General features: G+C 43.8%; 1 protein-coding gene across 1 annotated transcript in view; it reads left to right on the top strand.

Moving 5' to 3' along the window:
* The window catches only part of SYNE2 (spectrin repeat containing nuclear envelope protein 2), a 179,798-nt gene that overhangs the window by 147,187 nt on the left and 5,897 nt on the right, over window positions 1-26,714 (top strand). The window contains exons 100-112 of the mRNA XM_051769854.1: window positions 250-408; window positions 1,389-1,555; window positions 13,289-13,451; window positions 16,866-17,053; window positions 17,211-17,361; window positions 17,851-18,033; window positions 19,344-19,481; window positions 20,368-20,562; window positions 21,391-21,673; window positions 22,030-22,098; window positions 22,884-23,020; window positions 23,921-24,071; window positions 25,634-25,845. Of these exons, the coding sequence (XP_051625814.1) occupies window positions 250-408; window positions 1,389-1,555; window positions 13,289-13,451; window positions 16,866-17,053; window positions 17,211-17,361; window positions 17,851-18,033; window positions 19,344-19,481; window positions 20,368-20,562; window positions 21,391-21,673; window positions 22,030-22,098; window positions 22,884-23,020; window positions 23,921-24,071; window positions 25,634-25,845 (2,196 nt within the window). The remainder of the gene's footprint in view (window positions 1-249; window positions 409-1,388; window positions 1,556-13,288; window positions 13,452-16,865; window positions 17,054-17,210; window positions 17,362-17,850; window positions 18,034-19,343; window positions 19,482-20,367; window positions 20,563-21,390; window positions 21,674-22,029; window positions 22,099-22,883; window positions 23,021-23,920; window positions 24,072-25,633; window positions 25,846-26,714) is intronic.

Here is a 26,714-nt window from a genome sequence, read left to right on the forward strand (position 1 = left end):
TGTCACTCAGTTTCATTCTTCTGAGGGAGAGAATCTGATATTTACTTGTCAACTTTTTGCCCTGCTATCCAAAATAAGATATAATAACAACCTGCTTGCTGGCTTTGAAAAGTAGAGATACTTGATAACTGCTCCTGCAAAATGGAATATGATCAAATGCAGTCTAGAAATTAGAAGGCTCATAATTGCTGGTTTCCTTCCTGAGAAAGCTGTTGCTGGAAGTTAATATTATTTTATACTTTTCCATAGGTGTCTCTGCGGAAGCAGGAGATCGAGGACAGGCTCAATGCCTGGATCTTGTTCAATGAAAAGAACAAGGAGCTGTGCTCCTGGCTGGTGCAAATGGAAAGCAAAGTTTTGCAGACTGCAGATGTTAGCATTGAGGACATGATAGACAAATTGCAGAAGGTAAGCAGCAGCACTGCTTTTCTTCAGTTGCAGTCTGGTAGCTCGTTACAGAGACACCATTCCTCATGTACTTCTTGCTTCTTAGAAGTGATACGTGATATAAACCAACATGTAAGGGCTTTTGTGAGTAGGTGAGCTTTTCTAGCATCATCTCATATCTTCTTGATGTTCAGACTTGGAGCATAATGCAAACAGAAATGCCTCCTGAGTGCATTTAGGCATGGAGTGTGAGCTGTGTGAGCTGCAGTAGTGGGGGGTCTGTGTTGTTGGGATTTTGGGGCACATGTGCACACACAGCACTGCTCAGAGCTTTCCCTGCTGGGGGTTCAGTGGTGTCCTGGGAACAGCTCACTGCTCTCACCACCTCTTACCATCTACACAACTGGTAGTCAGAGGGCAAAGAAGATTGAAGGACAAGGTAGGTCTTATGACAGGCGAACAAAAAGTTTCCACAGCCAAAAATAAAACTTAATTTTGCCCCTTCCCCGTGGTAGTTAGTGTTTTCTAATACTTTTGTAGTAGCTTGGTTTTAAAAAGGACCATTATTTTTCTACTGTGTTCCTCCCCATGGCTAAAAGGTCTCAATATCTAATCCTAGATCTCCTCTGCATAAGAATACCAGCAAAATAAAGCCATCCTAGACTTGAATTTGGGTTCCTTTGAGGTAACTTCATTGAAAAACTACTTTAAATCAGGAAAACAGATAAAATTAGAACATTCAGTTTCTATTTTTAGGAGTACTTACTCCTGGCACTTGCAAGTCTTTAAGCTGCTTATTTTTTCATAGTGGCATCAGTGTGAGAGGGCTTCTTCATTGAGATTTTCTTCTTTTAAGTGAAAGAGTGGTACATACTAATGTAGAAACTCCAGACAAACCTGACTTCACATCACACGTGTGGGAAAAGAAACAGATAGTTTTGTTTTGGTTTTACTGTTTTGTTTTACCCTCTAGTTAAGCAATGTTTGTGTATATTTATCAGGACTGCATGGAAGAAATAAACCTGTTCAGTGAAAATAAACTTCATTTGAAACAAATGGGTGATCAACTAATCAAGGCTAGCAATAAGAGCAGAGTTGCAGAAATAGATGACAAACTCAACAAAATCAATGATCGCTGGCAGCACCTCTTTGATGTCATTGGGTCACGGTAAGAAAATGATTTTCAATGTTTTGTGTGAGATAAAAGTCAGAGGCTTATGTCCTTGACCATCAAAAACAGACTGACACGACTTTTCTGTTCTGTTGAAATGTATTTTTGAGAGTCAAGCTGAAGTGAATGCTTTTTTTGTAATGACTTGTTGCTGTATTAGGACACCAGATGTCTTAATTTACTTAATGGTAGAGGGCAGGGTGTAAAAATTCATATAAAATATAATTTTTATTATGGAGCTTTGCAAAAGGAAGAGTTAAAATGATCTCTCTGTTGCATGTGTTGAATTGCAACTTGATTTTAAGGCAGTCTGGTAGGAGTTCATGTGGGCTTTTTAGGAGAGCCTCCTGTTTTAACAAAAGCCTTTGTTTCACCCTATGTCTGAAAGCACAGAATTTAAGAATAGATTCTGTTCTGTCTCTGTAGGCATTCAGATTTATAAAATGATAACGTTCCTTCTTTACATTCAAAAGCATATGAAATTCCATTTAATATCAGTGCTATTTCTTTACTCAGTCTCTCATAAAAAACCTGAAAGACCATATGAGTTTCTTTTAAATTTAGGATCTTTTGTGTGATGGTGAAATGTAAAATACTACCAGTTGAAATTAAAACAAAAACCTGCAGAGTCTAGGCAACGACCTCTTCTTAAAGGATTAAACATCTTTATTATACTTGACAGAGTTAAGAACATCATGATCATTTTAGTATTAGCCTTACTGAGACGATCCCATTTCATCATTATCTCTTGAGTTTCTACCACAGCTTGGCAGGAGGAGGATGCTGGGCTGGTCTCACCCCCTGCTGAGTTTATTAGTAATCCAGAAATAATAAGGCTAACACGAAATTAGTATTGGTCTAAACTTCTCTCCCAAGGTTTTGTTTTGCCAGTAATCCCCCTCTGTGGGCCCTCAGAAGCTCTGTTGCTGAGTTTGGGACAGATAAGGCTGGTTTGTGCTGTGACAATGTAGTGCTAAGTGTGCTGGGCCTTAATCAGGAATGAGATCTGAATTAATGGTGACACATGAGCCTTGAATGATTAAGCAGAAGGTGCCTTTTTAAGGTCCTACACTTTGCAGGTAGTCTTGCAATGGTTGTCTCAAGGTGTCTCTGTGTTTGATCCAGTGCAGGAGAGAAAGCTCCACTTTTATAACAGCACTTTTCCTGTTCTCCTCTGATGGTAATGTGTCACTTTTAAAGCACTTCTATGATCATTTGTGTTCTGCTGTGTGTTAGTTTTGAATTGTAGCAATTTTCAAATGCAGGTTAAAACTGAGGTTAAAATGGCACATTCCTACCATTCTTTAGGAAAATATTCTAAAGAACTGATGGGATATTTAGAGAGATTTGGATGTCTTATTCCAGCACTCTGTGACAACAGAGCACTTGTTTGTCTACCTGGGATGTCTTAAATCCTTACCTTCAGACAAGTGTACAGTGGTGCTTTGAGGTACATTAGTGTGGATTTGCCTAGAGCATCAACAAGGCTGCCAGTATTTGATGTCTAAGTGGATATTGCAGCTACTGGAGAATTGGTGTGATGCTTTATGATTGTTCCTGTGTTCTTAATCCCAAAATGTCTGTCATATGCCAGCTTCTACTTGCGATTTCCACCAATTTCCTGCTTAGCACCAGGGTAATGAACTGAAAGGACCTGGCAAAATGTGATTTTAAGCAACTCCCTCGGTGGTCCAAGGTTATCAGGCAGCCCCGTGGCCTCTGCTGGTCCTCTTGGACTTAGTACTGGCAGAGGTTCAGTGTATGGCAGCGTTTTGCAGCCTGGGTGCACATCTCCTCCCTCACCTAATCCCCCTTGCTTGGGCTTGGCTCCCAGCTCAGCAGATCTCAGCTGCTCAGTCATAAATTACCACCAGACCTGTGAGCGTGGGTTGGGATGCCCCGTGCTGATAGACTGTCTCCTTCCTTTTCAGTGAAAAAAAATGGTATTTATGCTGTGTTGAAAGAACTCATGAAAAGAGTGTGGTGGCAGAATATTCTGGCCTTGCTGGATCGAGCCATCACAATCCAGACATCCTCTCATGATCCCGAACATCTGCCATCACCAGTTTCATTCAATGGATAGTAGGATGGGTTGGCTGAAGGGAGCCCTTAGGGAATGGTACAGGGGCTGTACACCCACTGTGGCCCTTTGGAAGAGATACCTTGGCACTGCAGGACTGCTGCCATGTCAGCACACCAGTGCAAAGCCCTTTTCTTAGGGCACTGATTCATGTCTTGGGCAAGATAAGAGGAATGGAGGAGATGCCTCAGGGAAGGAGTGCCAGAGGGCCTTGGAGGGTTTGAGGATAGGGGAATTCTGCCTGGAGAGATGTGATAAATTTGACTGTGATGGGGAGAAAAATCTTATCTTTCTCCTGAAATAATGAAATTAGAAGGTAGTTTTGCTCCTATCTTTTCAGATCAGTAACTTGTGGCAAGTGAATTGAAGTGTAAATTTTCTGAGTTTTTGAGTGAATCTGTGACCATTTGAAGCTTTTCTTTGACAAGTATTACAACTTCAGCAGTTTCTGTTGAACTCACAGTGATCTCCTGCCTTTATTTGCACCACAGCCCACTGCACCTTGGCTCTCAGTGGCTCACCCAGCATCACAGAGGCAAGGACCAAATTGTGCTTTGTCTTCATAGCAGGCCAAGATTTGGGCAGGAAGTGAACTACAGAGCCACTGAGTAGGGGGAGAAAATGTATATTGAATAGCTGTGTGTCCCAAGCCAGTTCTTCATTTTGGGCACTGAATCTTTCTTGTAGAAAGGCACTTTTTGATCCTGTGGTTCAAGAGTATGAAATAACCCGTATCCACAAAGGAATCTAATTGAGATTAGATTCAGTTCTGTGGCTGCTAATACTCCATGGGTGACCCTGCAACCTGAGCAGCATTTTACCTTTTCTGTAGTGCAGTGTGATGGCTGTGTGATACCAACATGAAACCAAAGCAGCCTGGAGGCAGTGTATCAATGCAGAGTGTTCCTCCTGATAGCTTGTTTCACCTTTTAAAACCAATAAACGTCCTGGGACAGATGGACAAATTAGGTGAGCTCCCTATTTAGTCCTTGAAGTGATTCTCTTAGTTCATGGTGACAAGCTCAGATTTGCCATATGGCTGCACTTGCAGGACTTAACACTTTCATTATGTGCCTGTGCTTGGCTTGTGCAGTGACAAAAGCTTTGCCGCGTGTGTTGCGCCAAGCCACGCTCTGGCTGCAAACTTGGAAAAGTCTCAAAATGTTAATTTTCATGGGATAAAGTAACCATCAGGGCATTAGCATTCCTGGAAAGGAGAACAAATGAATTCCTGTTCAGCTCAGAAGATACTCTTACTAGGGGAGTTTCTCCTGCTGAAGTCTTAGTTGATGGATGGGGAATGCAAACACACTAACAGGCAGAAAGGGAGCCTTGTGCTGACTGTAGAAATGGACACAGAAAGGCTCTTGCTTTTGTTGCTGAAGCAGTAGGAGAAGGACTGCCCAGGCTGCACACGGGTGGTAGACAAGCAAAAACCTGCAGATCGGTCTCTAATGTAGCTGATGTTGTATTTCTGTACCTCTGGACATCCTGCAGCTCTTGCCACTGCTGCTAAGCTGTGGAAGGGGGATGCCATTTCTCAGCTGCTCTGGCCGCGGGCACACTGTGATGTGTTTTCTTACTTGGTGGGTCTGGTCCCTGTTTTCAGCCTTGTGGAGAAAGGCAAAGTTTTTGTGTATGTAGCAGGAGTGGGTTCAAATGACTGCAACCATTTTTGCAAGCATGAAAATGCACGGAAGCTAGGAAGGTCAAATGTGTCTTCTCATTCTTTTAAATAGGAATCCTTGGCAACTGGGTGTTTTCCCTGTGTTTGCAAGCTGCCAGCTGTCATTGCAGGGTCCAGGAATCTAAACTGCCACAACCAAAGTCAGCCCTTCCTTCCCACATTGAACTTGGGAAAATCAAGGTGTTTTCAGATGGTTTCTTGCATACCCTGGGGGACTGAAATTCCCAAACATCCTGAAGCTGCTCAGGTTGCAGAAAAACTGGGAGGACGTTTAAGCTCTCCAGTGACATCACTTTGTGCTGTGCTAGGTGTCCACAGAGGCTTCATTGGGGAGCTCCAGTGAGCCACTGCTCTGTGATTCCCTCTCCTCCCTGCACCCCCACTGTGGCTGGGTTGTCCCAAAAGCTACTCAGGCAGCAGTGGGCCTGGTAGGTTTGGGGACTGAGTTCATACCACCACTCAGGTGGTCTCTATTTATTTTCCACTACCTTGCTTACCCTTTGGCAGGACAGACTATCAGGCACCACGTGTTGCTGTGCTGTCACAGCCCACAGTCAGTGTAGGTGCACTCCAGGTTCAAAGGTCTCTTTGAATTGCTGCAGATCAATATTGCAATAATGCAAGGGAAGCAAAATATGCTGCAGAGAGGCCCCCAGGTAAATGATAACAGCAATGTCCAGCAGAATCGTACTGGTTTGTGTCAGTACCACTGTAAAATCTCATTCTTGTATTTATTTTGGTAAAAAAAAACCAGATAATTGAAATCTCAGTCACAAAGTGCCTGCTTTCTTTCCATGTTCCCTCCGTCCTTTGAGGATTACGCTTTGCTTTGGTGCAGAGGCTGTGACAGAATTCATTATTGTATCAGCCATGATGGTTGGGCTTATTTTGGTTATGCAATGTGTGCTGGGAGCAGGGGGAGCTGGCAGTGCAACGGGAGTCCTTGTTTCCTGCAGGCTGTCGCCATTCCCAATGTCTGCCTGTAAAGCTGGGGGAATTATTTCCCCATTTTCTCAGACCTACCCTTTCAAATATGGTTTTGAACCACCCTGGACCATGATGTTAAACCATGGAGGTGGACTGAGCATGATTTACCTGTGCAAATGTCCAAAGCCTTCTCCCACTGTGCTGTGTCTTCCCAGGCACTGTGTGTCCTACCGTGTGAGCGATCAGCAAGCCAGTACAGGTCTGGAGATTATCTGAATACTGAAAAACCTTTGATTTCAAACCCATTCTTTGCATTTTTTGTGGGATTATCCTAACTTCTTTATTTTTTTCCTGATATTGGCTGGATGGGGAGTGACTTGTAATCCAAGGTTCTCCAACTTCCGCCTTTTTTTCCCACCCCGTGATCTCTGGCAGTCATAACACAGAGAAAACACGATGGTGTGTTTTTCCACAAACGAATGATATCATAAATGAAGATTAGGGCTTATTTTGTCCTCCAGCATAACAGGCTATTTGCACTGGAGGCCTTTCTGCCTGGTCTGGAAGGTTAAAGAGAGGACAGGTTAGTGTGTGGGAGATTTAATTCGTCCTTAAATACCTGGGATATAATGGTAAAGGCGAGAGAGCAGAATGCAGGGGAAGTAAGGATACCTCTTTGTGCGTGGTGCCTGTGCGTGGATGTACGTGCTCTCGGTTTTTTGGGTTTACTTCAAATTGACTCTGCTGTAAATCATCCGGGGCTGAGACTCCAGTCCCTCTTTTGCACAAGAAATGAGCACTGCATCCACCCTTCCCGGTGCCGAAGGCTTCAGCTTGCAACCTTTTTGTCGGCAGCCGCAGGCAGCCGCCCCGGCGTGCGCTTCCTCATGGGCTAATTCTCTTGTGTCAGAATAAAGCTCTCGTGGTTTTGTTCTGAGGAGGGATGCGGCCGTTCGCCAGGTAAAAAAAAAAAATACCAACGCAAAACGTCGGGGTTAAAATGAGGGGGGAGAGCTACGGTGTCTCCCCAGCTCGGGGTCGGGGAGGAGGAGGAGGAGGGCGAGTCTCTCTCCCCCCGCCAGGCGGGATGCTAAAGCGGCGGATAAATAGGGCATCTGTGGAGGAGGGGTTTCCTCTTCCATGCCTGCCTGGTCGCACAGACGGTCCCCCTTGCAGCTTGGGATTTGCAAGCTGAGGAATGGTTTTTTCGTGCGAACAGTAAGTGCGGTGTTGGTGAGCGGTGCGGGCGTGGTGGGTTCTGTGGGAGCAGCGGGACCCGCCGGCCCTGGGCGGCGGCGGCGGCGGGGGGAGGCGATGCGGTGCGCCAGCGGCTCCCTGCAGTTCTCCCTGGACAAGTGGATAAGTGGGAGAAGCGGCAGGAATAGCGCTCAGGGGCCTCTCGCTTGAAATCAGCCGTGTTTGGGGGTTGGCACCCAAGGCGGTGGAGATCTGTGACAACAACCTTTGGACTCGCCGGGGGGTGACGCGAGAAAAGCCTCCTCCGGCTTCACCCGCCGCTCGCTCCCTGTGCGCACACAGCCCACGGACACGGGGCTTCTGGCGTTGTACCAGGACCGAGAAATGTCCTTGCATTTTAGAATAAGGCCTAAAATTTGCCTTCGGCGTCACCTCTCCACATCGGTTCTTTTGTCCCTCACACGGTTAGGCTCCCCCTGCAACTCACTGAACAAAGGTTTCCTGGGTTGTGCATCTCATTTGTTTTACCGGCTGGTAAACAATCCTGTCAGCTGGCAGGGCAGTTTCAGCTCCTCCTCCGAAAGAAACGTACTGAGTCTCTTTTTCTGGTGACATTTGTGCTCGTGAAGGAGGGTTTGGAACAAATGTCAGAATGTTGTTCATTCCTTCAGACACTAGAATTTGAATGTTACTGTTTACCTTATTTGAGGTTGCCCCTACCTTTCCTTGCAGCATTTTGACATCTAAGCCAATGCAGTTGGCAGGCATTTTGTAGTTCTTTTTGCTTGTGTGAATACATTTCAGTCAACCTGGAAGCTCCTTCTACTGATATATACTTCCTGAGTAGTTACTACAAATATTCTGTTTATTTCTGTGACTGTACAATGATTCAACCTGAGACAGCTTAATGGGTTTCTCTTGTAACCCAGGGTGGGCAACTGCAGTGAGGGTTTTAAGACCCAAATCCAATCTCTGGTCAGGTCAGTTAGTCCTTCTGTTCACTTTTGCAGCCAGCTTTTAGTTATAATCTTCCAGTTTTGTTCTTTTTTCTGCCAATTCTATTTTGGTGTGAAGATTAAGACATTTAGAAACTGGCTTTGTTTGTCTTATCCCAGGCATCTTATGCATGTGTCTTAAGTGCTTTTATGAATCAGGGTGTTATTTTAGCTAGGCCTGTTGTAAAGGACAAGACAAGTCTGAGTTTGTTGGGGTTTTTTTTTAGACTACTGGTGATATTTATTGGATTTTTTAAATTACTACTAATTCTTTTGCTTCTGAAGGCATGTTGAATGGTGGCAGGTGAGCTCTCATTGGGAAGTGAACAATGGATAAGTAGGCCTTTTTTCAGTAAACAGTAAGTTTTTCGTGTTTGACCAAATAACCTGAGAATCAAACTTGGTAGAGGAAAAATTCAATCAACAGTGGTGGCACCTTCCACCCTGTGGCTAACTGGGAGAAACTGGTTTCCTCTGCTGCACTTGAACTTTTATTGCTGTTAATTCACTGTGTGTTGGGTGATTGGTCCCGTGGACGGGGGAGGGAAGCTTTTGTCCCTAAGCTTGGAGGCTTGCACTGTGCACCTCCACCCAGCTCCCAGCAGGACTGTCTTTCCCTAAAAATGGTCCCTTCAGGATGCATCTCAAAACAGTTCATGAGTTTTCTGTTAGGCAAAGAGCAGGTGATTTGCAAGAATACTTGCAGTGTGCAGATATGCATCTGAGAATGGTGGTTGCAAATGTAAGACTTTTATGGATGTAATTAGTCTGTTTTACTCTGAGCTGTAGCCAGAGAAATGGCAGTTCCCTGTGACTTCAGTGGAATCTGAGGGGATGCTCAAGTTTTTCCTCATTTTGCTCATTGCTTCAGTGTAGAACCCTTGCCCTTTACCTTGGGCTCTGACAAGAGCAGATCAGCCATTGTGAACATCTGGACAAGGCTGCCCTCCCATTTACCCACTGCACTAGTGTGAACTTCTGTTAGGTTTTTATTCCTCTTTGTCTGCTTAGCTCGAGTTTGAGGTTAATGCCTTAGAGCATTAAGGGTGGTCAAATGACTGACAAATGGCATATTCTATACAGAATATGTAACAGATTAAATTGCTTAATTACAGTGGTGTATCTAATGGCAATTGCTAAAAATTAAGTACAAGCTCCCAATACCACAGTGATGCTGTTTGAGACTGTTGCCTCTAGTAACACTAGAAGGTAAAGACCCACATATTTATGGTGATATTCACAACTTGAAATTTAGAGTGGTTTCTAAACCAAAATAATATTGGAATGATGGTGCAAAACACCACACTTAGATTCTAAAAGTGTTGCTTTTTAAATTTATTGAGTGTGCTTTCAGTCATAGAGACATTTATTTACGATCTCCTATCCCTTGGTTTTGTTTTGGACTTCCTTGGCTGTGTTTACCTGCCTATTTTCCTAAGATGCAGACTGAAAAAAGATGTTTTGTGGCCTGTGAATTTTTCTGTAATGAAACTTAGGAATGGGCAGCAGGTGGATACAGGCAGAGAAGGAGGTACAGGGAAGCAGAGATGATCCTGAGCAGCACAGCAAGCTGCAGGTCAGCTGTGACATCAGGTGTTCCCAATGTATGCATCTCTTGCAAGTTGCCAGAGGGACATTTCCAAAGCACTAGTGGGAAACATCATAGATTATGTGGAGAATAAATTCCCACAGGATACAGTCAGGGACAGTGCAACAATTAAGCCTTGTTTTCCTCCCAAGTGGCCCGAAATCATGCACAGTTAACAATGCAACAGTGTAGATGTTTGGCTCAGACTCTTTCTCTGGCCTGGCTTTTCTTGTGGCTCTTCCCTTTGGTGGTCAACACAGCACTTATATTGCCCCATCTCTCCAGGGAGAAGCGTTCCTGAGTCACTTGTCTTTGGTGGGCCACACTCCCTGAGGAGTCAGAGGCCCTGCTGAGCATCATCTGAGCATCAGATCCAAATTGACTGGTGGGAGTAGGGTGAAGGAAGAATTAGTTCTCCCGTGTAAATTACTGCCAGCCCATGATAGCACAAGAAAATTCTGCAGTGACATGTTTATTGAGTACTGCTTAATAGAAGCAGAACCAGGAGCAGGAAGATTTATATAGCAGCTGTTTGCTTGGGAGCCAGATGCTGTCTGCATACAGGGTTGAACTTGGGAGCAGAGTTCTGAAAAGAGCTTGTGAAGGAAAGTGAGAGCAGCTCAGTGCTTTTGTCATCTGCTGGCTTCCTCTCTATCAGCTGCAGCAGTGGGAAGCACAGGCAGTGCAAAGGGGCAGAGGCAGCTGCTTTGCACTTTATATCAGTATCAGTGGCTTTGTGAGTGCAAGACAGGAACAAGATGGACCATGGACTTGGACCAAGTCCTTCAGGCTGGCTTGCAGGGTTACTTCAGTCAGACAATACTAATTTACTTTTCAGAGAGTGCAGAGTTGCTAAATCCCTTCCAGGAGTCCTAGTGGAGGACTGTGTTCTTCTCACCCTCCTTGTAAAACAACTGAAAGTACTGCCTGGTCCTTGTGGGACAAGAGGTAAGGGAAGGTGCTTTCCACGCTGCTAATCAATATGGGACCCCAGATTTGCTGGCTGTACTCTGTACCTTCACAGTAACCAACAGGACTGAACAAATCCAGCAGGATCATTCCCACATCTCCTCCACAAGTGCTTTACCTTAAATCAAGTGTCTAGCTGACGTATGTATCCTCTTTGATTAGGTTGCTAATAAGATCAGTTGTTGCTTACAGAGTGGCATATTCTTTATGGATTAGCTGTCCTGTGTATCTCCTGTCATTGTATCAACAGGCAGCTGCAAAAGCTGCTCGATTACAGGCAGTTTGGACCCCTCTCCTCCAAAACTTGCTAGGATAGTTTGGCAGCAGGCAGGACAGTGGGCCAGGAAACTTCCCATTTTCCTCACAAGGAAGGGGCAGGTCCTTTGCATGAAACCACCATGCAGGTACCCTGTCAGGGCACTCCTGTCTTGGGTAATCTCTCTCTTCCTGCACTACATGAGATCACATCCCTGTGCCCTGCCCCAGACTCAGCTTGCACAGCACTGGTGTTGCCAAGTACATCAGGATTCATCTCAGACTCCTCAGCACTCCCCTGCATTTTGGGACATGCAGTGATCCCCTTGTACAAGCTGTGCTTGCAGTCCCACTGCTGGTTTTGTTTAGCTGGTGACAGTTCCCAGCCACAGTGGCCAATGAATGGGAAATGTCTCAGCCTTTTTACAATACATACTTTAACTTTTTGCACTGCACTTGACTTAAATAAAGAGGCTCATCTGGGTAGTTGCTAGAGCAGGCAGTACCTAAAGGCTTAATTTGTAAGTTTGCATTATAAAATTCACATGCAAGGTCCAAAAATCCCTCCCGAGGCAGAGGGACATAACTAGAGATCAGAGGGCAAGCAACCAGGAGAACAGCACAGGGAGGCAGTGCTGGCTAGGAACTGGGTTTTCCCTGGGACATGGGTGGAATGTTTCCACCTGAGTTTAGCATCTGCAGTGTTGGTGTACGGCAGGGTAGAGCATTGGAGTTCATGGGGAGAAACATGGGCTTTTTGGTACAGTTCATCTCTTCTGATGATCTGAATGTATAAGACAAGTCTGATAGAAATCATTATCTTTTTTTTTCTCCATTAACTACCAAGGTCTAGATGGCAAGCTCTGAAATAAGTCTGAAGTCAGAAGAGTTAAGTGTCACCCTGGTGTTGCCTTTTTAGTAATTTTTTGGGAGGAATTCCAATAAATGAGAATTTCAAGGAAAGATTTGAGAGCAGTGAGGTAGTTTAGCATATATTCCTCCAACACATGGGGACAAATTTTCCAAAATATACAAGTGTGCTACTTGCATAATTCAAGGGGCTGATAAGGAGGGTTGACATGGTAATATGCTGTCAAGGCTGGAAATAAAGAGAAGTTTGTCTGCAGTTTGAGCGCTGTGCTCCAAACAGTGTAAGAAAAGTAAATAATCTCAATGGTTCATTGCTTGTCCACTTCACAAGTCTCTCTACCTGTTGCATATTCTCCTCCTTCAGGATGGTTTTTTAAATTCTTCACCCATCAGGAGAGTCTGGCATATCTCTGCATGTCCCAGTGTGGTGTTTAGGAGACCTTTTAATGTTGTGGCACTACAAGCTCTACAGTGGTCGTTGTTCAGGCCTTCTCCTCTCCTGCCATCATCCAGAGGGTAGTGAGGCACTGGTGCAGGTTGTCTGGAGAAGTTGTGGATGCCTAATCCCTGGAAATGTTCGAGGCCAGGTTGGATGGGGCTCTGAGCAACCTGGTCTGGTGGAAGGTGTCCCTGCCCATGGCAGGGGGGTTGGAACAAGGTGATCTTTCAGGTCCCTTCCAACCCAAACCAGTCTATGATTCTATAATTTGCCCAGGGTGTTGGACTGGTGGTTGGAACAGATCCTGCCTCTCTTGGCCAGTGTGGTACCTTTTGCTGATTAGTGCAGACCTGTTGATTGCTGAAGAAGACACTGAACATAATTCACAGCAGGAAAATCAGACCATAGATACCCATTTTAGTTTAATTGTGGCGTGTTATGGCACAAATTCCCACTTAGACAAATGTCCACTAGCAGATGAAAATTCACCCTGCTCATGTAGTTTCATTAAAGCATTCACACAAGACCATCTTGCAGCTGTAGAGCAGGGACCTGCTGAGCCAATTTAGGTAGGTTTTGACTAAAACATGGCTCTGATTTCCAGGCAGCAGCTTGGTGCGACAATAAGTGCTTCATAAAGCCATGCCTGTCATCACCTTTTGCAAACGTCCTTTCCACTGATTGCCGACCTTTGTAACAAAATATTCTTCCTGATTTGCTTAGGGTGAAGAAACTGAAGGAAACATTTGCTTTTATACAACTTTTGGACAAAAACATGAGTAACCTTCGCACGTGGTTGGCCCGGATTGAGTCTGAGCTTTCCAAGCCTGTTGTTTATGACATCTGTGATGACCAAGAAATCCAGAAGAGACTGGCAGAACAGCAGGTGGGAAATACCAGCAGCCAGAGTAAATGAGCTAAAATGCTGCTGATTAGTCCTGGTTTAAAATCATGTTTCTTCTCTTTAGCTAGCCCTTCTAACTCTTTGTTTTTCATGGCATGTTCCTGCCAAGATGCGTTACGTGGAAAATTTTTATTTGCTTGCAGTAATTTCAGTATTGTGTTGAACTACCCTCACTTCACCTTCACCCCTTCACCCAAGGAAAACATGCAAAATACAAACAAAAGCATTTTAAATTTGCTCAGTTGAGTACAGCAGACTTCCTAAGGGCTAGGCAGGGCACAGGCAGTGGGCAGAATACATGAGGATGACTTAGACTGACAAGGCGTGAATGCTGCTCTCCTGCAAAGTGGCTGTGACTGATTCCAGTGCTGTGATTTGATGCACTGCCTCACTAGCTCAGTTCTCGTCCCCTCCTTGCAGACAGCAGAGCAAGCTTGGCAGAGAAGGATGCTTGAGCTTTGGAGAGTGGACTTGTGCAAACACACCTTTGGCTGAGGCCTGATCCAGTCAGCAGGCCCTGAAGATCCCTCAGGGTTGGATGAGATGGTGTGTGAATCCTGCTCAGGCAATAAGTCTGAACCAACCTCTGCACCACTGAGTGTTGGATGAGTGCAGGTGGGCATTTATCCAAGGCAGTGGCTCACCAGGGGGTCTTAAGAGATAAGCTGGATAGTCCTGGACTAAATTTCTCTCACCAGCAGCCAAGGAACAAAAAGGAACTTCTCCAAAGCAGAGACTTGCTCGTGGAGTCAGCCTTTGCTCAGGGCTGTGCTGTAAGTCTGCCCAGGTTCAAAGTGCTTGACTGTCATCTGGCCTTTGTGTTGAACAAGAATATTTGCCCTAAAACTAAGGATGACAAATAAATCTGTCAAGCTTGGAAGCTTTATAGCATCTGCCTTTAAGAACACCTATTGGTATCCTTCTCATCCTCCCCATCTTTTCTCTCTGGCTTCTGCTTTCATGTCTGAGGAGCAATCCCTGAGTGACCCAGACCTGAGGGCTGTGTTCTCTCTGCTTCATAGCACTCTCCTTGCACACATCACAGGAAGGTTCAACTCCTCTGTGACAGGAGTGGAAGTGGCTCCCACTAACTCCACTGCAGGAGCTGGCCAAACACCAGAAGCCTTGGCCCTGTGCCTCTGATGGTTTCATCTGCATTGTGCATGATCATGTAAACAGTAAGGAAATGTTTTCTACCCATCCAAACCTTTTGCATTCTCAAAAGCAGTGATAAATTGCCAGGCAGAGCAGAGCATTGGGCACAAAGGAGTTGTGTCCAAACTAATTTATTTTTATTATGAGCATTCAAGTTTCAGCTGGCTGTAAGAGCCATCATTTGCTGCTCAGAGCTACTTATTGCTTTGTTGTTTGGATTCTGTTTCAAACACAGACCCCTGGGCACCTCCAGGCTTCTTCTACTGTAACTTTTTAATAGGCTGAGTATGAGAAGATTGTACTGACTAAAAAAGACCACAGGAAAAAAAAAAGCCTCTTTTGCTCTGCATTAGAGAAACATTTATCTGAATGCGACAAGTAAAAAGATCTTTCCTGGTTTTATCTGAACAATTATTTCAGCAGGAGCAGAGTGATGGTGAGAAATATGCCCTACAGGCTCCTTCTATTTGACATCCATGACTGGAAAAGCGTTACCTGTTCAGTCTTGAATAATGACATTTAAAAGTGTTGTGCATCCACAGAGATGTTGTATGGCATGTTTGTTCAATTAAAGGATAAAGATTACAACATGAGTAATAATAATTTTAAGATTGCAAAGGTGTTTCACTAATGCAGAGATCTAGCAGTGTGTAGTCTGTTTAAGATCTCTGGGCAATGCTGTGCAGAGTTGAAGGAAAAGTACCTTTTGGGAATCACTGTATGTTCCTGGCCCCCTTACTTAGGTTGTGTTTATCTCACTTAATACGATCGGGGCGTTTGGAAAACAGCAAGGATTCTGCTTAGGGTTATTCCATGAACCCAGGCATAACCTAAAGTAATGAACAACATTATCATAGTGCAAGTTAGAATTAATTTCTGATCTGTGGTCAAAATTCTCGTTTTCATTAATGCATCTGTAAATCCGATGGAATTTAATGAATTCAGAAGAGACTCTCCAGGTACCAGTAGTGGGGTAGAGCCTGCTCCCAGCTGTAGAGCTTGTGTCGAAAAGACCCTGATGCATCTTGCTCAGAAAACATCTGTGAATCCTTAATAACCTGTAAAAAAGTCTGTTTAGCTCCTTCTGGCAGTCTCTCATCCATGTAGAGATTTTTGCTTCTACATTCCTTAAAGCTGTTCATTACTACGAATTCCACAAGTCATATTACCCATGTAACCACTGAAGATTGCCACTGGGTGATACTCAACTCCTTGCAGCTTGTTGACTTCTGGGAATATCTTTCTTCAACTCCTTCTGTATTTACTATAAGCTGGATCTGGTTTTGTTTGTTTTATTCTGGGGGGTTCTGTGGGTTTTTTTTTTTAGGTCTAGAGCAAAACCAATTCCGCTTCATATGTTCACTGAAATCAGTAATACCATTTAGTGATAGTTCCAGTTCACTGTTGTCAGAAAAATATTTGTCTGTTTGTTATTCTAGTGTTATTCAAGCAAAAGTCTCTGTATCCTTCCTTAGAAAGGCCAGAAATGGATTCAGAAAATGGAAATGTAGTGGACATTGTCATTTTATTAATATTTATAGTTGGTAGCATTGTACAGAGCTGCCTTTTCGATAAGAAATGTTTAGATATGGATTTTTTTCCTCTCCCTGTCATTCAGTCACATTGACTTTAGTAGTACTGATGGGTGCAGAATGAGAGGACAGACTTCCATGCCTCTGGAGAAGAAACCTGTAGTGTAGATTAGACAAAAGGTCTTCGCCAGACCCTTTAACACTCTGTCAAAATAGGAGCTCTACAAGAGGGAATAGGAAAAGTAGTGTAACACCAGGTACTTGTGTGCTGTGTTTCTGTGTTTCATGCTAACAGTCTGTGATCATACAGTCACTAAAATACACATACTGTACTAGGAGTTCTCTGACAAGTCTTACAGTGCAGTAAGCTGATATGAGACAGTCACCTTGTGCTGTCAATAAAAATTATTTATGGCATATGTACGGTTTGGATTTTGAATGCACATTGAAATTGCCCAGACTGTTAATGAGAAGACTGAGTTTAGACTGAGAAACCAAAGCTGGACAATCCCTTTTTGCGTGACAGTTTTGTCCTGTCGGCCTGTCATCTGCACAGCTCATCCTACAAGTCTGGTTTCTGATGCTAAATAAGCTCTTCCTGACACACAAACTGCTCTTTCCCCATCCTCTACAGCATTTCAAGAGGGTATGTCTGAAACTTAGCCACCCATGTTTCCTTCCACTCAAGCTGTTCTTTTGCCCATGGCAGGATCTGCAGCGAGACATAGAGCAGCACACGGCAGGTGTGGAGTCCGTGTTCAATATTTGTGAAGTCCTGCTACACGACTCAGATGCTTGTGCTAATGAGACAGAGTGTGACTCCATCCAGCAGACTACCAGGAGTTTGGACAGACGGTGGAGAAACATCTGTGCCATGTCTATGGAAAGGCGAATGAAGTAAGTCTCTTTTCCTTACCCCTTCTGAAGAAGCCTGTTGGCAGCGTTTTGAAGAAACGCTGTAGCTTTTGCCACAAGTCGAATTTTGAAAAGGAAAAAAGTAATTCAGAATTAATAGTTGGCTTGTGATAAAACCTTTCCATTTTTGCTCTCTCAGAATCGAAGAAACCTGGCGTCTGTGGCAGAGGTTTTTGGACGACTATTCTCGCTTTGAAGATTGGCTAAAATCGTCTGAAATGATAGCAGCAAGGCCTAATTCTTCAGAGGTTTTGTACACTCATGCAAAGGAGGAGCTGAAGAAATTTGAGGTGAATTTTCTAACTTCCTTTTTTATGATCAGCAACTGGCTGAATGATCAGACTGTTGAGTACTTATTGTCTGTGCCGAATGCCTGGGTCACTGGAGAACACTAGTTTGGCATTGGTGATATAGAGAACATAAACAATGTGCCCAGTGTGCTGCTGCTGGATGGATGTCTGGCTGATGTATTTGTCTCCAGATTTTTTTTTTTAATGTGGAGAATCCAATGCTCTGAACTGACAAGATCCTGCTTATAAGTTAAAGATTTGGTTTTTATAGGCAAGAGACTTTGGTGGGTTGATACTTATGTTTTTTCTTTCTTTTCCTAATGAGCTCAGCCTGAGCAGATGATTTAAAGTATGGGTCTTCCTCTGGACATAAATTTGCAGTTGGAAGGTCTGTTTTTAAGGGGAGGGCATCATCTCTCTTGATGGATGGTATCATCTGCATCCTTTCTCTTGTCGGCGAGGGAGTGAGTTCACTGCTTTGCCTTGCAGGCGTTCCAGCGGCAGATCCATGAGCGCCTCACGCAGCTGGAGCTGATCAATAAGCAGTACCGGCGCCTGGCCCGCGAGAACCGCACCGACTCCGCCAGCAAGCTGAAGCAGATGGTGCACGAAGGAAACCAGCGCTGGGATAATCTCCAGAAACGAGTCGCTTCCATTCTGAGGAGACTCAAGGTAATTGCACAGTGAGGTGAGAGAGTGAGGAGCACTTGCTGTAGGAATTTCTCAAGAGCAAAACATGCGCTGGAGCAACTGTCTTGTGTTGGTTTGTGTCTTGAGCTACCAGTGTAGGACAGCAGCTCTGGAAAGGTCACCAAGGACATGGCATAAACCTGTCCTTGGTAGATGGGCTCTTGGTAGCTGAATAAGAGCATAAGGATGCAAATTTGGATGATCAGTTGCCAGTCTCACTGCTCCTATTACACTTATCCTCTTATCCTTGTAATGTGTTCATGCGGTGGCTTCTTTCCATAGATAAGAGGCAAAGAGACAAAAGGGCCCCAGTGCAGATATGGTTTGGAGTTTGCAACTCAGCTCTACTTCATGCCAAGTTGTGATTCACCTACAAGGCTTTAAACATGGGAATGTGATGGAGAGGCACAGCTCCTGCTGTACTGCCTGCCTGATGAGGAATGTTGTATTTGTGAAGGGTGCATTTGTGACACTTCAAAGAAGTATCTTGCTTGTCAGTTAAACTGATCTCTGGGCAGATATTCTGTGCTGTGCCCTGGGGGAAACTTGCCTGATTTTTAAATACAGCTTTCCCTGTCAGTTGTTTGCAGCACTGCTATAAGGTCCCAAAAGTCAGTGGATGAGACTGTGGGAGCAATGATGGCGTTTCATCTGTGCAGTTATGGGTTGTTGTGTTTGGGATGTTATATGGTCCCTTTCCTGAACAGTAAATCCACCCAGGAGAACAGACAAGCTCCATGTCTGTTGGCAGCTTCTGTGGGGGATGGCAGCAGAGAAGGTTCCTCCTGGTTACCACACCAAATGGTACATTAATTACACTGGCAGATCATCCATGATCCAGCTTCTCCATTGTAAAATCAGTAAAACCTGATTTTAATCTCGTAGCTTTAATGACTTTAATTAGAGATGGGGTTTGCTTCCTTTATCTATGTCTATTTTAAATTTAGAACAAATTAAATGTCAAACCCGAGTCCATATAACTGCTACACTGGTCTGATGATGTGGGAGAAGGCCTACAGTGTGAAATCAAGACTATAACTTCATAGAAGCATCTTACACTGCTGAAGTTTTATTCCCTCTTTCATACAAATAGTGTACTAAGAGAGGACACCGTTCTAGCATCACTACAGAAAGGGAACAAGTTTTATCCATGGTTTGCTGCCATTTGTGCCCTGAAGGCCTTTAAAGTAAACAAGTTTTGGAAAAAAACCCCACTGTTTTCAGAAGGGTCCTGTGACCACCTTTTTTAGTAGCTGCAGTCTTATAACACTGGCTCTTTTCTTCCCATCCAGCACTTCACCAATCGGAGAGATGAGTTTGAGGGGACAAGGGAAAGCATCCTTGTTTGGCTCACAGAGATGGACCTCCAGCTGACAAACGTAGAGCACTTCTCCAAAAGTAACTTTGATGACAAAATGCGACAGTTAAATGTATGTATCCTTATAGAACAGTTGTTTAATGTAGCCCAGCTGATCCTGTTGGGCTGCCCTCTCTTGACAGAATCATCTTTCCTGGAACTTCACAATAGCCACCAGATCTGTGTAGGGCTGTATTTGTTTTAAGATACCAGTAAATTGTTAAGACCTATTGTCTGAATCAAGATTAATCTGTACAGTATTTAATTCAGATTCAGTGTTCAAGCTCAGTTCTGTCCTGCCATTTTCTCCTGACACTGCATGTCAGTGGCAGTGATACCTGGGCTGGAAAGTAGCAGATGCCGGTTAACAGTAAAAGCTACATTCCTAAATTCAGTTGTTTTTTTTTTCTGGTGAGAATTTTTTTTTAATTGCCATCCTCTGAGCACATTATTTGTAGCTGGGACTTTCAACAGAAATAACACAGCAGGAATGTGCAATGATTCTAAAGAATATACTAGGTCTTTGTTACCTGCTCATATGCTCATTTTCTCCATTCTCCCTGCACTGCTAATTGGTTTGGGATGTAGATTTATTGTTGTGTAGGCTGGAGGCCCAAGCAGCCAAACAGACTTCTCTGCTGCTGAGACAAAGACTATGTGTACCCAACAGAAAAATAAACTCTGATTAACTGAACTCTTGAGCCATGATCCTCTGCAGGCTCAGGACACTGCAGTCAAATTCACATACACATGGGTGGAAAATGCCACTTCATTTGGAACTGTAATTCTGCTAATAAAACAAACCTTTATACCTTTTGAGTAAAAAGATATTTGCCAAATTAAGTTAGACAACAATGTCAATCTTATCTTTCACTGCAGTGAGCCAGAAAAGAGGGATAAACCTTAGGCTAGAAAGGGCTGATGCAGAAGTAATTATTTTTCTTGTATATTCCAAACAGGGTTTCCAGCAGGAAATAACACTGAACACCAATAAGATTGATCAGCTAATCGTTTTTGGGGAGCAGTTGATTCAGAAGAGTGAGCCTTTGGATGCTATTCTGATTGAAGATGAATTGGAAGAACTTCATCGATACTGTCAGGAGGTGTTTGGGCGAGTTGCCCGGTTCCACCAAAGACTGACCTCAAGGGATCCTGTAAGAATCAACACTTGTTTCGATTGTTGGGACAAGATTCTGGTGTTTGAATTGCAATGCTCTTTGCTTATCCCTTGCAGCTTCACTAAATGGTTTGAGCTGAAAGGGCTCAGGAGCTCCACAGTAGATGTGCCAGCCTTGTTAAATCTTCGTTGCCAGTCTTGTCTCGTCACACCTCTCCTGGTGGGACTCCATCTGCAGGATCTGGATAATAGCATGGAAGGAGTTCATATGGTTCATATTTATATAGTAGTGGCTTGAGGGCTTCAAAAGCTTTTTTGGTGTTTCTTAGTTTACTGTAATTTCAGTAATGTGCTTAGAATATCTCTTTATATATTTGTGAGTCTCCATCTGTCTGCTTTGTTGTGAGAACCCTGAATGGGGAGAGCAACATGCACTTTGCTTTTCCCTGGGAACATTCAGATGATTCTCAGTTTGCTTTGGCTCAAAAAGAAAGAATATCTGTTAGAAAGGCAGGTGAAGGAAGTAACATGAACAACTACAAGTAGCTGTTCACCCCTGCCTGAGTTTTGTTTCCTTGCTGACCTTTGAAGTCCATTTGGAGCTGGGTACCCCTCCCTGCAAACCGAAGAGAGAGATTATGGTGGTGGTTGAGTGTCTTGAAAGAGCAGAGGTAGCTGCTGATGATGATTGTTTTGGGAAAAGAGGAGGAGGCAGAAATGATGTCTCCTTTTAATTTTAGGCACGTGATCTTTGATTTCTGCAGCTGACCACAGACTGTCCTGTGTGGCTCAACCATTAGCTCATTAAGCAGTGTAGATCTCTTGTAAATTTTATTAATATGCGATAATTGTTACTTATTTGTAGGGATTGGACGATGAAAAAGATAACTCTGAAAATGAGACAGATCAAGAAGACTCCAGAGAAATCCAGAACGATCCCTGGCATAAGAAGGCCATCAGTGAGGGGCCCTCATCAGCACAGTCCCTTTGCCACCTTGTGCCCCCTACTCAAGGTCACGAGAGATCAGGCTGTGAAACCCCTGTCAGTGTTGACTCCATCCCACTCGAGTGGGATCACACAGGTGATGTGGGAGGTTCTTCCTCTCATGAAGATGATGAAGAAGCAACATACTACAGTGCTCTGTCAGGTGAGAACCAACATCCAGCGGTTTGGTTTGACATGGACAACTGCAGGATGTCCCTGTGTGGGAAGGGAGGGGGATTGAAGTCTTGCTCCCACATGGTTGGTTGGTTTTCAAGTACCATTGATAGATGTGAGCAGTCTCATCTCTTAGGTCTCTTGATGAAGGGAATGGTATTGTCTAAACCAAGCTTTTGTCTTCAGGAACATTAGGTTTTTAGGAACATTACTTTTTCAGAATGTTTGAAAATAGTACCAACCACTTATTTTATTCTTTGTCTTTGCTGTCCCTCATTGTTTCGGTTGTTTTTAACAGTTGGAAAATATTGAATAGTGAGGAAAATGACATTATTCTTTTTTCAGATGTAGAAATCACTGAAAACCCTGAGGCATATCTTAAAATGACCACAAAAACTTTGAAAGCATCTTCTGGTAGGCACCTGCTAATGCATGTGTCTGAACATGGCGATCTCCCTGTGCTGCACGCTATATTCCTCAACCTCTCTCATATGTAATGTCTGACTTCCTGCCTTGTGTGGACACCATGTCTCATCCTGTCATGGTGTTCTTACGCTGCAGTATCCACATGTACATTACAAAGCAGTCCAGAACATACCATTTAGATTTTGCCTGGTAAATGCCAAGGTGGTTAGTTGTGCATTTCGTTGTAATGATCTTTTGGTACTTTCTCGGTGGTTTGCTCTGGGTAGTATCACTTTTTTGGTTGTTTCTAATTTTGGTGGCATAAGGCAGTAGCTCCAACTCTGCAAGTACTTTTTGTGGTGCATGACAGAACCGTGTGTGTCCTGTCTGTTAAATCCAGAACAGACGTTCTCCAATTCAGGACATGTCTGTACTTGTCCCTACTGACATGCATTGCAGATGTGTGATGGTATTGTTGGGATGCAAACTTTCCAAAACCATGGTGCAGCCTTTTTCTTTTGTTTTTTGACTACTCATACCTGTATTCAAGCATTTTCCAGAAGAAAACAGAATGTCCCATAACTGCATGGCTCTCATCTCATTACCTTTGAAACACTGTTGATGTTTTGCAAATGTGCATGCTTTGCAAGGAAAGCTGCAAAACTGTCATTTTTATGCCATAACTTGATGCCATTTTATTCAAAGCGCTTTCTAACTTTAAACAAAGCAGCAGCTTCTTTGTGGAAATGGGATTTTGCACTCATGCTATATGGTTTTGTTTTTATTTGTTTCAGGAAAGTCTGTTTCAGAAGCTCATCCTTGGCATTCTCCAGGTAGCCCAGTCTGCAGGAAACACAGATATAACCAGGCAGAGATGGTTGGAAATGTATTGTCTGGTCCAGAGACAAGTACTCCCTATAAGCCAGACTATGTGAGTTTGAGGCTCTGTGAGCACTGAACCTGTTCTACACAGTCTGTTTGTTATTCTGTGTAACTCCATCCTCTTCCCTTCTCCAGCATCAGGGAAAAGATTAGCTGTGGGGGGAATGTTCACTTTATGCAAACTCAGACATTATTTCTGGTGGCTCAGGTAACCAGTGAGAGTCTCTATCCACGTGCTAGAAAAGCTTCTTTAAAGCAATTCAGAACAATTGTGTTGGGCTCCTGGTCAGAGTCAGTGTCTAGAGGAACTTCCATCATCAGTTGTCTAGGACAAGTCTAGGAGAATTGAACCCCCACAAAGGAGAGAGTGTGAATACCCTCTCTTGCTACTTACTGACGCATCTCTCTTTCCTAAGCAGACAGGCTTGAAGGGTCCTTTTCTAGCATGCAACACACCATTTAATCTGCTTCTAGGCACTAAAAAATGTGCTAAAATGGCTTATTGTTCGTGGGTACCTCTGCCTTGGTCGCTGTTTGCCAGCCATGGCTTTGCCAGCAGCTGCCAGGCTCAGTGGATCTGGACGGATTGTCAACACTCTTCCAGACAGGATGGTACTGATATCTGGCTGCTTTTGTCATCATTAATCCAATCTTGGAGCCTTAGAGTCAATATTGCCAAGATCCAGAATCCAACAGAGAGCGTCAGCAAATGTACATTGTCTGGTACATGCAGTGCAAAAGCAATTAATTTACCATGTCCAGTCTTGCAATAATTAGCACCACTGTGGAGTGTTCTTGTTTACTGGAGAGGCACAGAGAGCCAGTATGAACCATTAGTAGAGACACAGAAGCCTAGTGCTAAATCTGACATGCAAGAGCTCAGCAGCAGCCCAGCCACCTCAAAGTAATGCAAAATAAGTTTAACCTTTGACAACTTGTTAACCTGCAGGGCTCACCTACCAAAATGTCCTTCCAGGTGAAGCAGCTCAGCTCTGCAAGCAGCAGCAGCAAAGAGAAAACTCCATCTGCTAATATGAGTGATGAAGAACCCCAAGATGACCAAGAGCTCATGAATATAGCAGCAGCAGAGAAGCAGCCAGGTATGGGAATGGCTTTGGGGCTGTGGTGTTTGTCCTCTGACTCTGGGGGCACAAATGAAGCACATTTGCCTTGGGAACAAAATTGAAATAAACTGCTATAATCTCAGTTAATGTATTTTGCCAGGTTTCACTGAGCTGCCTTCTCACCCAGTTCTGTCCAACCCACGTGTGCTGTTCTAAGCTGTTACATTTTCTGCCAGAATTAAGACTTTTCTCCCTCATAATATACTTCTATCTCTTTGCTAGTTGTAGTGAATCGGAACAATTTCACTCTTGTGTGATACTGAATACTTCAGAGAATTTTAATTAGATTTCAAAACAAAGAAGTGTGTCTCTGTCTAAAATATAGATTGCTATGTTGAGCTGTTGGTACTCCATATAACAAGATGCTACAGCACCCATTTGCAGAAGTGTTTTGTCGAAGCTGGTAGTATATTCTGTTCTTCCCTGTGGTCCTTTTATCCAAATAGACCAACAAGCTGGTTCTTAACCTTTTAGGACCTCATTCCTGGTTTCCGGTGCTTGAGATTGTAATAATACATTGTACTGGAATCACAAAAGAGAATTGTGGTAAGAATGCTGCAGCTAGATGCACCAGCTTGCTTTGTTTATGTCTCTGGTCTCACAGATGGCCCAGGGTTGTGTCCCATACATGGGATGAATAGGAAAAGCTCTGAGAAGGGCTTAGATGTGCTTCCAGAAATTAGTGATTGCACAGGTGACAACTCCATGCCCTTTACCACTGAACTGATGAAACATAGAATCATAGAATGGTTTGGGTTGGAAGAGACCTTAAAGGTCATCTAGATCCACACCCTCTGCCATGGCAGGGACACCTTCCACTAGACGAGGTTGGTCACAGCCCCATCCAACCTGGCCTTTGACATTTCCAGGGATGGGGCATCCACAACTTCTCTTTTCAAGTGCCTCACCACCTTCAGAGTAAAGAATTCCTTCCCAATTTCTATTCTAAATGTGCCCTCTGTCAGTTTAAAGCCACTTTGTCCTATCATTCCATGCCTTTGTCAAAAGTCCCTCTCCAGCTCACTTGTAGCCCCTTCAGGCACTGGAAGGGGCTCTAAGGTCTCCCCAGAGCTTTCTTTTCTCCAGGATGAACAGCTCCAGCTCTCTCAGCCTGTCCTTAGAGGAGAGGTGCTCCAGCCCTTTGATCATCTTCATGACTCACTGCAGCAGCTCCATGTAGACATAAAACACAAACCCAAGTCCTAACTGCTGGATCACATTTGTCCTGTGATGGATTTTGGTGTCCACCAAATCACAGCTGCACTCATTGAATTCCATCTCCTCAGACTTGCTCTGTTCTTCTAAGTGCATTAATGTGATTAAAATCCTTTGTAGCATTGCTGTGTGGATAACTTGACCAGTAACACGAAATTTACAGGCTGCAGAATCTCAAGAAAAAAATGTGTCTGGATAACAGTAATACATGACAGCAATTATTTGGCCTTGAGTAGATTTGAGAATAATTTACTTTTTGCATCAGTTTTACACACTCTGCACATTACTGAAGTTTTACATGTATCTTATTCTATGATTTGTAGGCATTATTGATAGGTGGGAGCTCATCCAAGCTCAAGACCTCAGAAATAAACTTAGGATGAAACAGAAATTGCAGCAGTGGCAGCAGCTGGACTCAGATCTCAGTGACATCTCTGCTTGGCTTGATAGAACCGAGGAAGAGCTGGAAGAGCTGCAAAAAGGGAAAATTCCAACAAGCATGCAGGCATTGGAACAAAGGGTCAAGAAGTTGAAAGTAAGTTATGGTGTACTGAGAAGTGGGATTTCAAGATGCTGATGCTCTTTATCACTGTGTTTGTGCCCCTGGGATCTGCTGGGCAGCACAGATGCCAGTAGGAATGTGCAAGTGGCACAGGGGAACTAAACTGCCCTCAGCTGAGAAGCACCTTGTTAGGCAAGGTGCTTCTGTCTTCATCTGCAGAGATTTGCAGACAGTAGGCCTGGATACAGCAGGCAGTCAGTCAGGCTGAAATAAAACCCTTTGTCTTCTTGCAGGGTGATATCACCATCTTTTCCTTGTGTCATGTCCCTCTATGCAAACCAGAAACAGATTGAAAATTAACCAGGTCAACAGGCTGCAAAGTCTAGGCTGATTTTTTTTTTTAATTGAATGAAAGGTGTAGTTCCAATAGGAAGGCTGAGAAAGCTCTGCTCTAAAGCTGTGGGTTTTAGCAATATGGTGTTTGCAAAAAATGTTAGCTCTAAATAGCACCTTTGCCCAATAGTTGAAAGATTGATCCTTTTAAAATGTGCAGGTTTTTGTTAGGCAAATGCAGATTTCTCCTTGGATAGAATATATCAGTTGTAAACAAGAAACAAAATAAATTCAGTCTCTGCTGATCTTCAACCAAGTAATAGAACAATTAGAGAAACAATAACGTGAACATTTGACAGCACGTGGGGTCATACTATGTTGCCTCCTATGACTCAGCTTCCATAAACCAAGACTACATCAGGTCTGCAAGTTGAACCAGCAGGTCACCAGGGTACATGTAAGTGCTGGTCCCTGGGACTCGGTAACAAAATGCCTGAGGTTGAACTCAGAGAGCTGAGTGTTCCTGGCAGCTGTGGAAGTGCAAAATCCTCGTGTGCTCACCCTTCGGC

This window comes from Manacus candei, unplaced genomic scaffold (assembly GCF_025592945.1).
Source record: "Manacus candei isolate 608988 ecotype Guabito, Panama unplaced genomic scaffold, ASM2559294v1 h1tg000113l, whole genome shotgun sequence".
NCBI lineage: Eukaryota > Metazoa > Chordata > Aves > Passeriformes > Pipridae > Manacus > Manacus candei.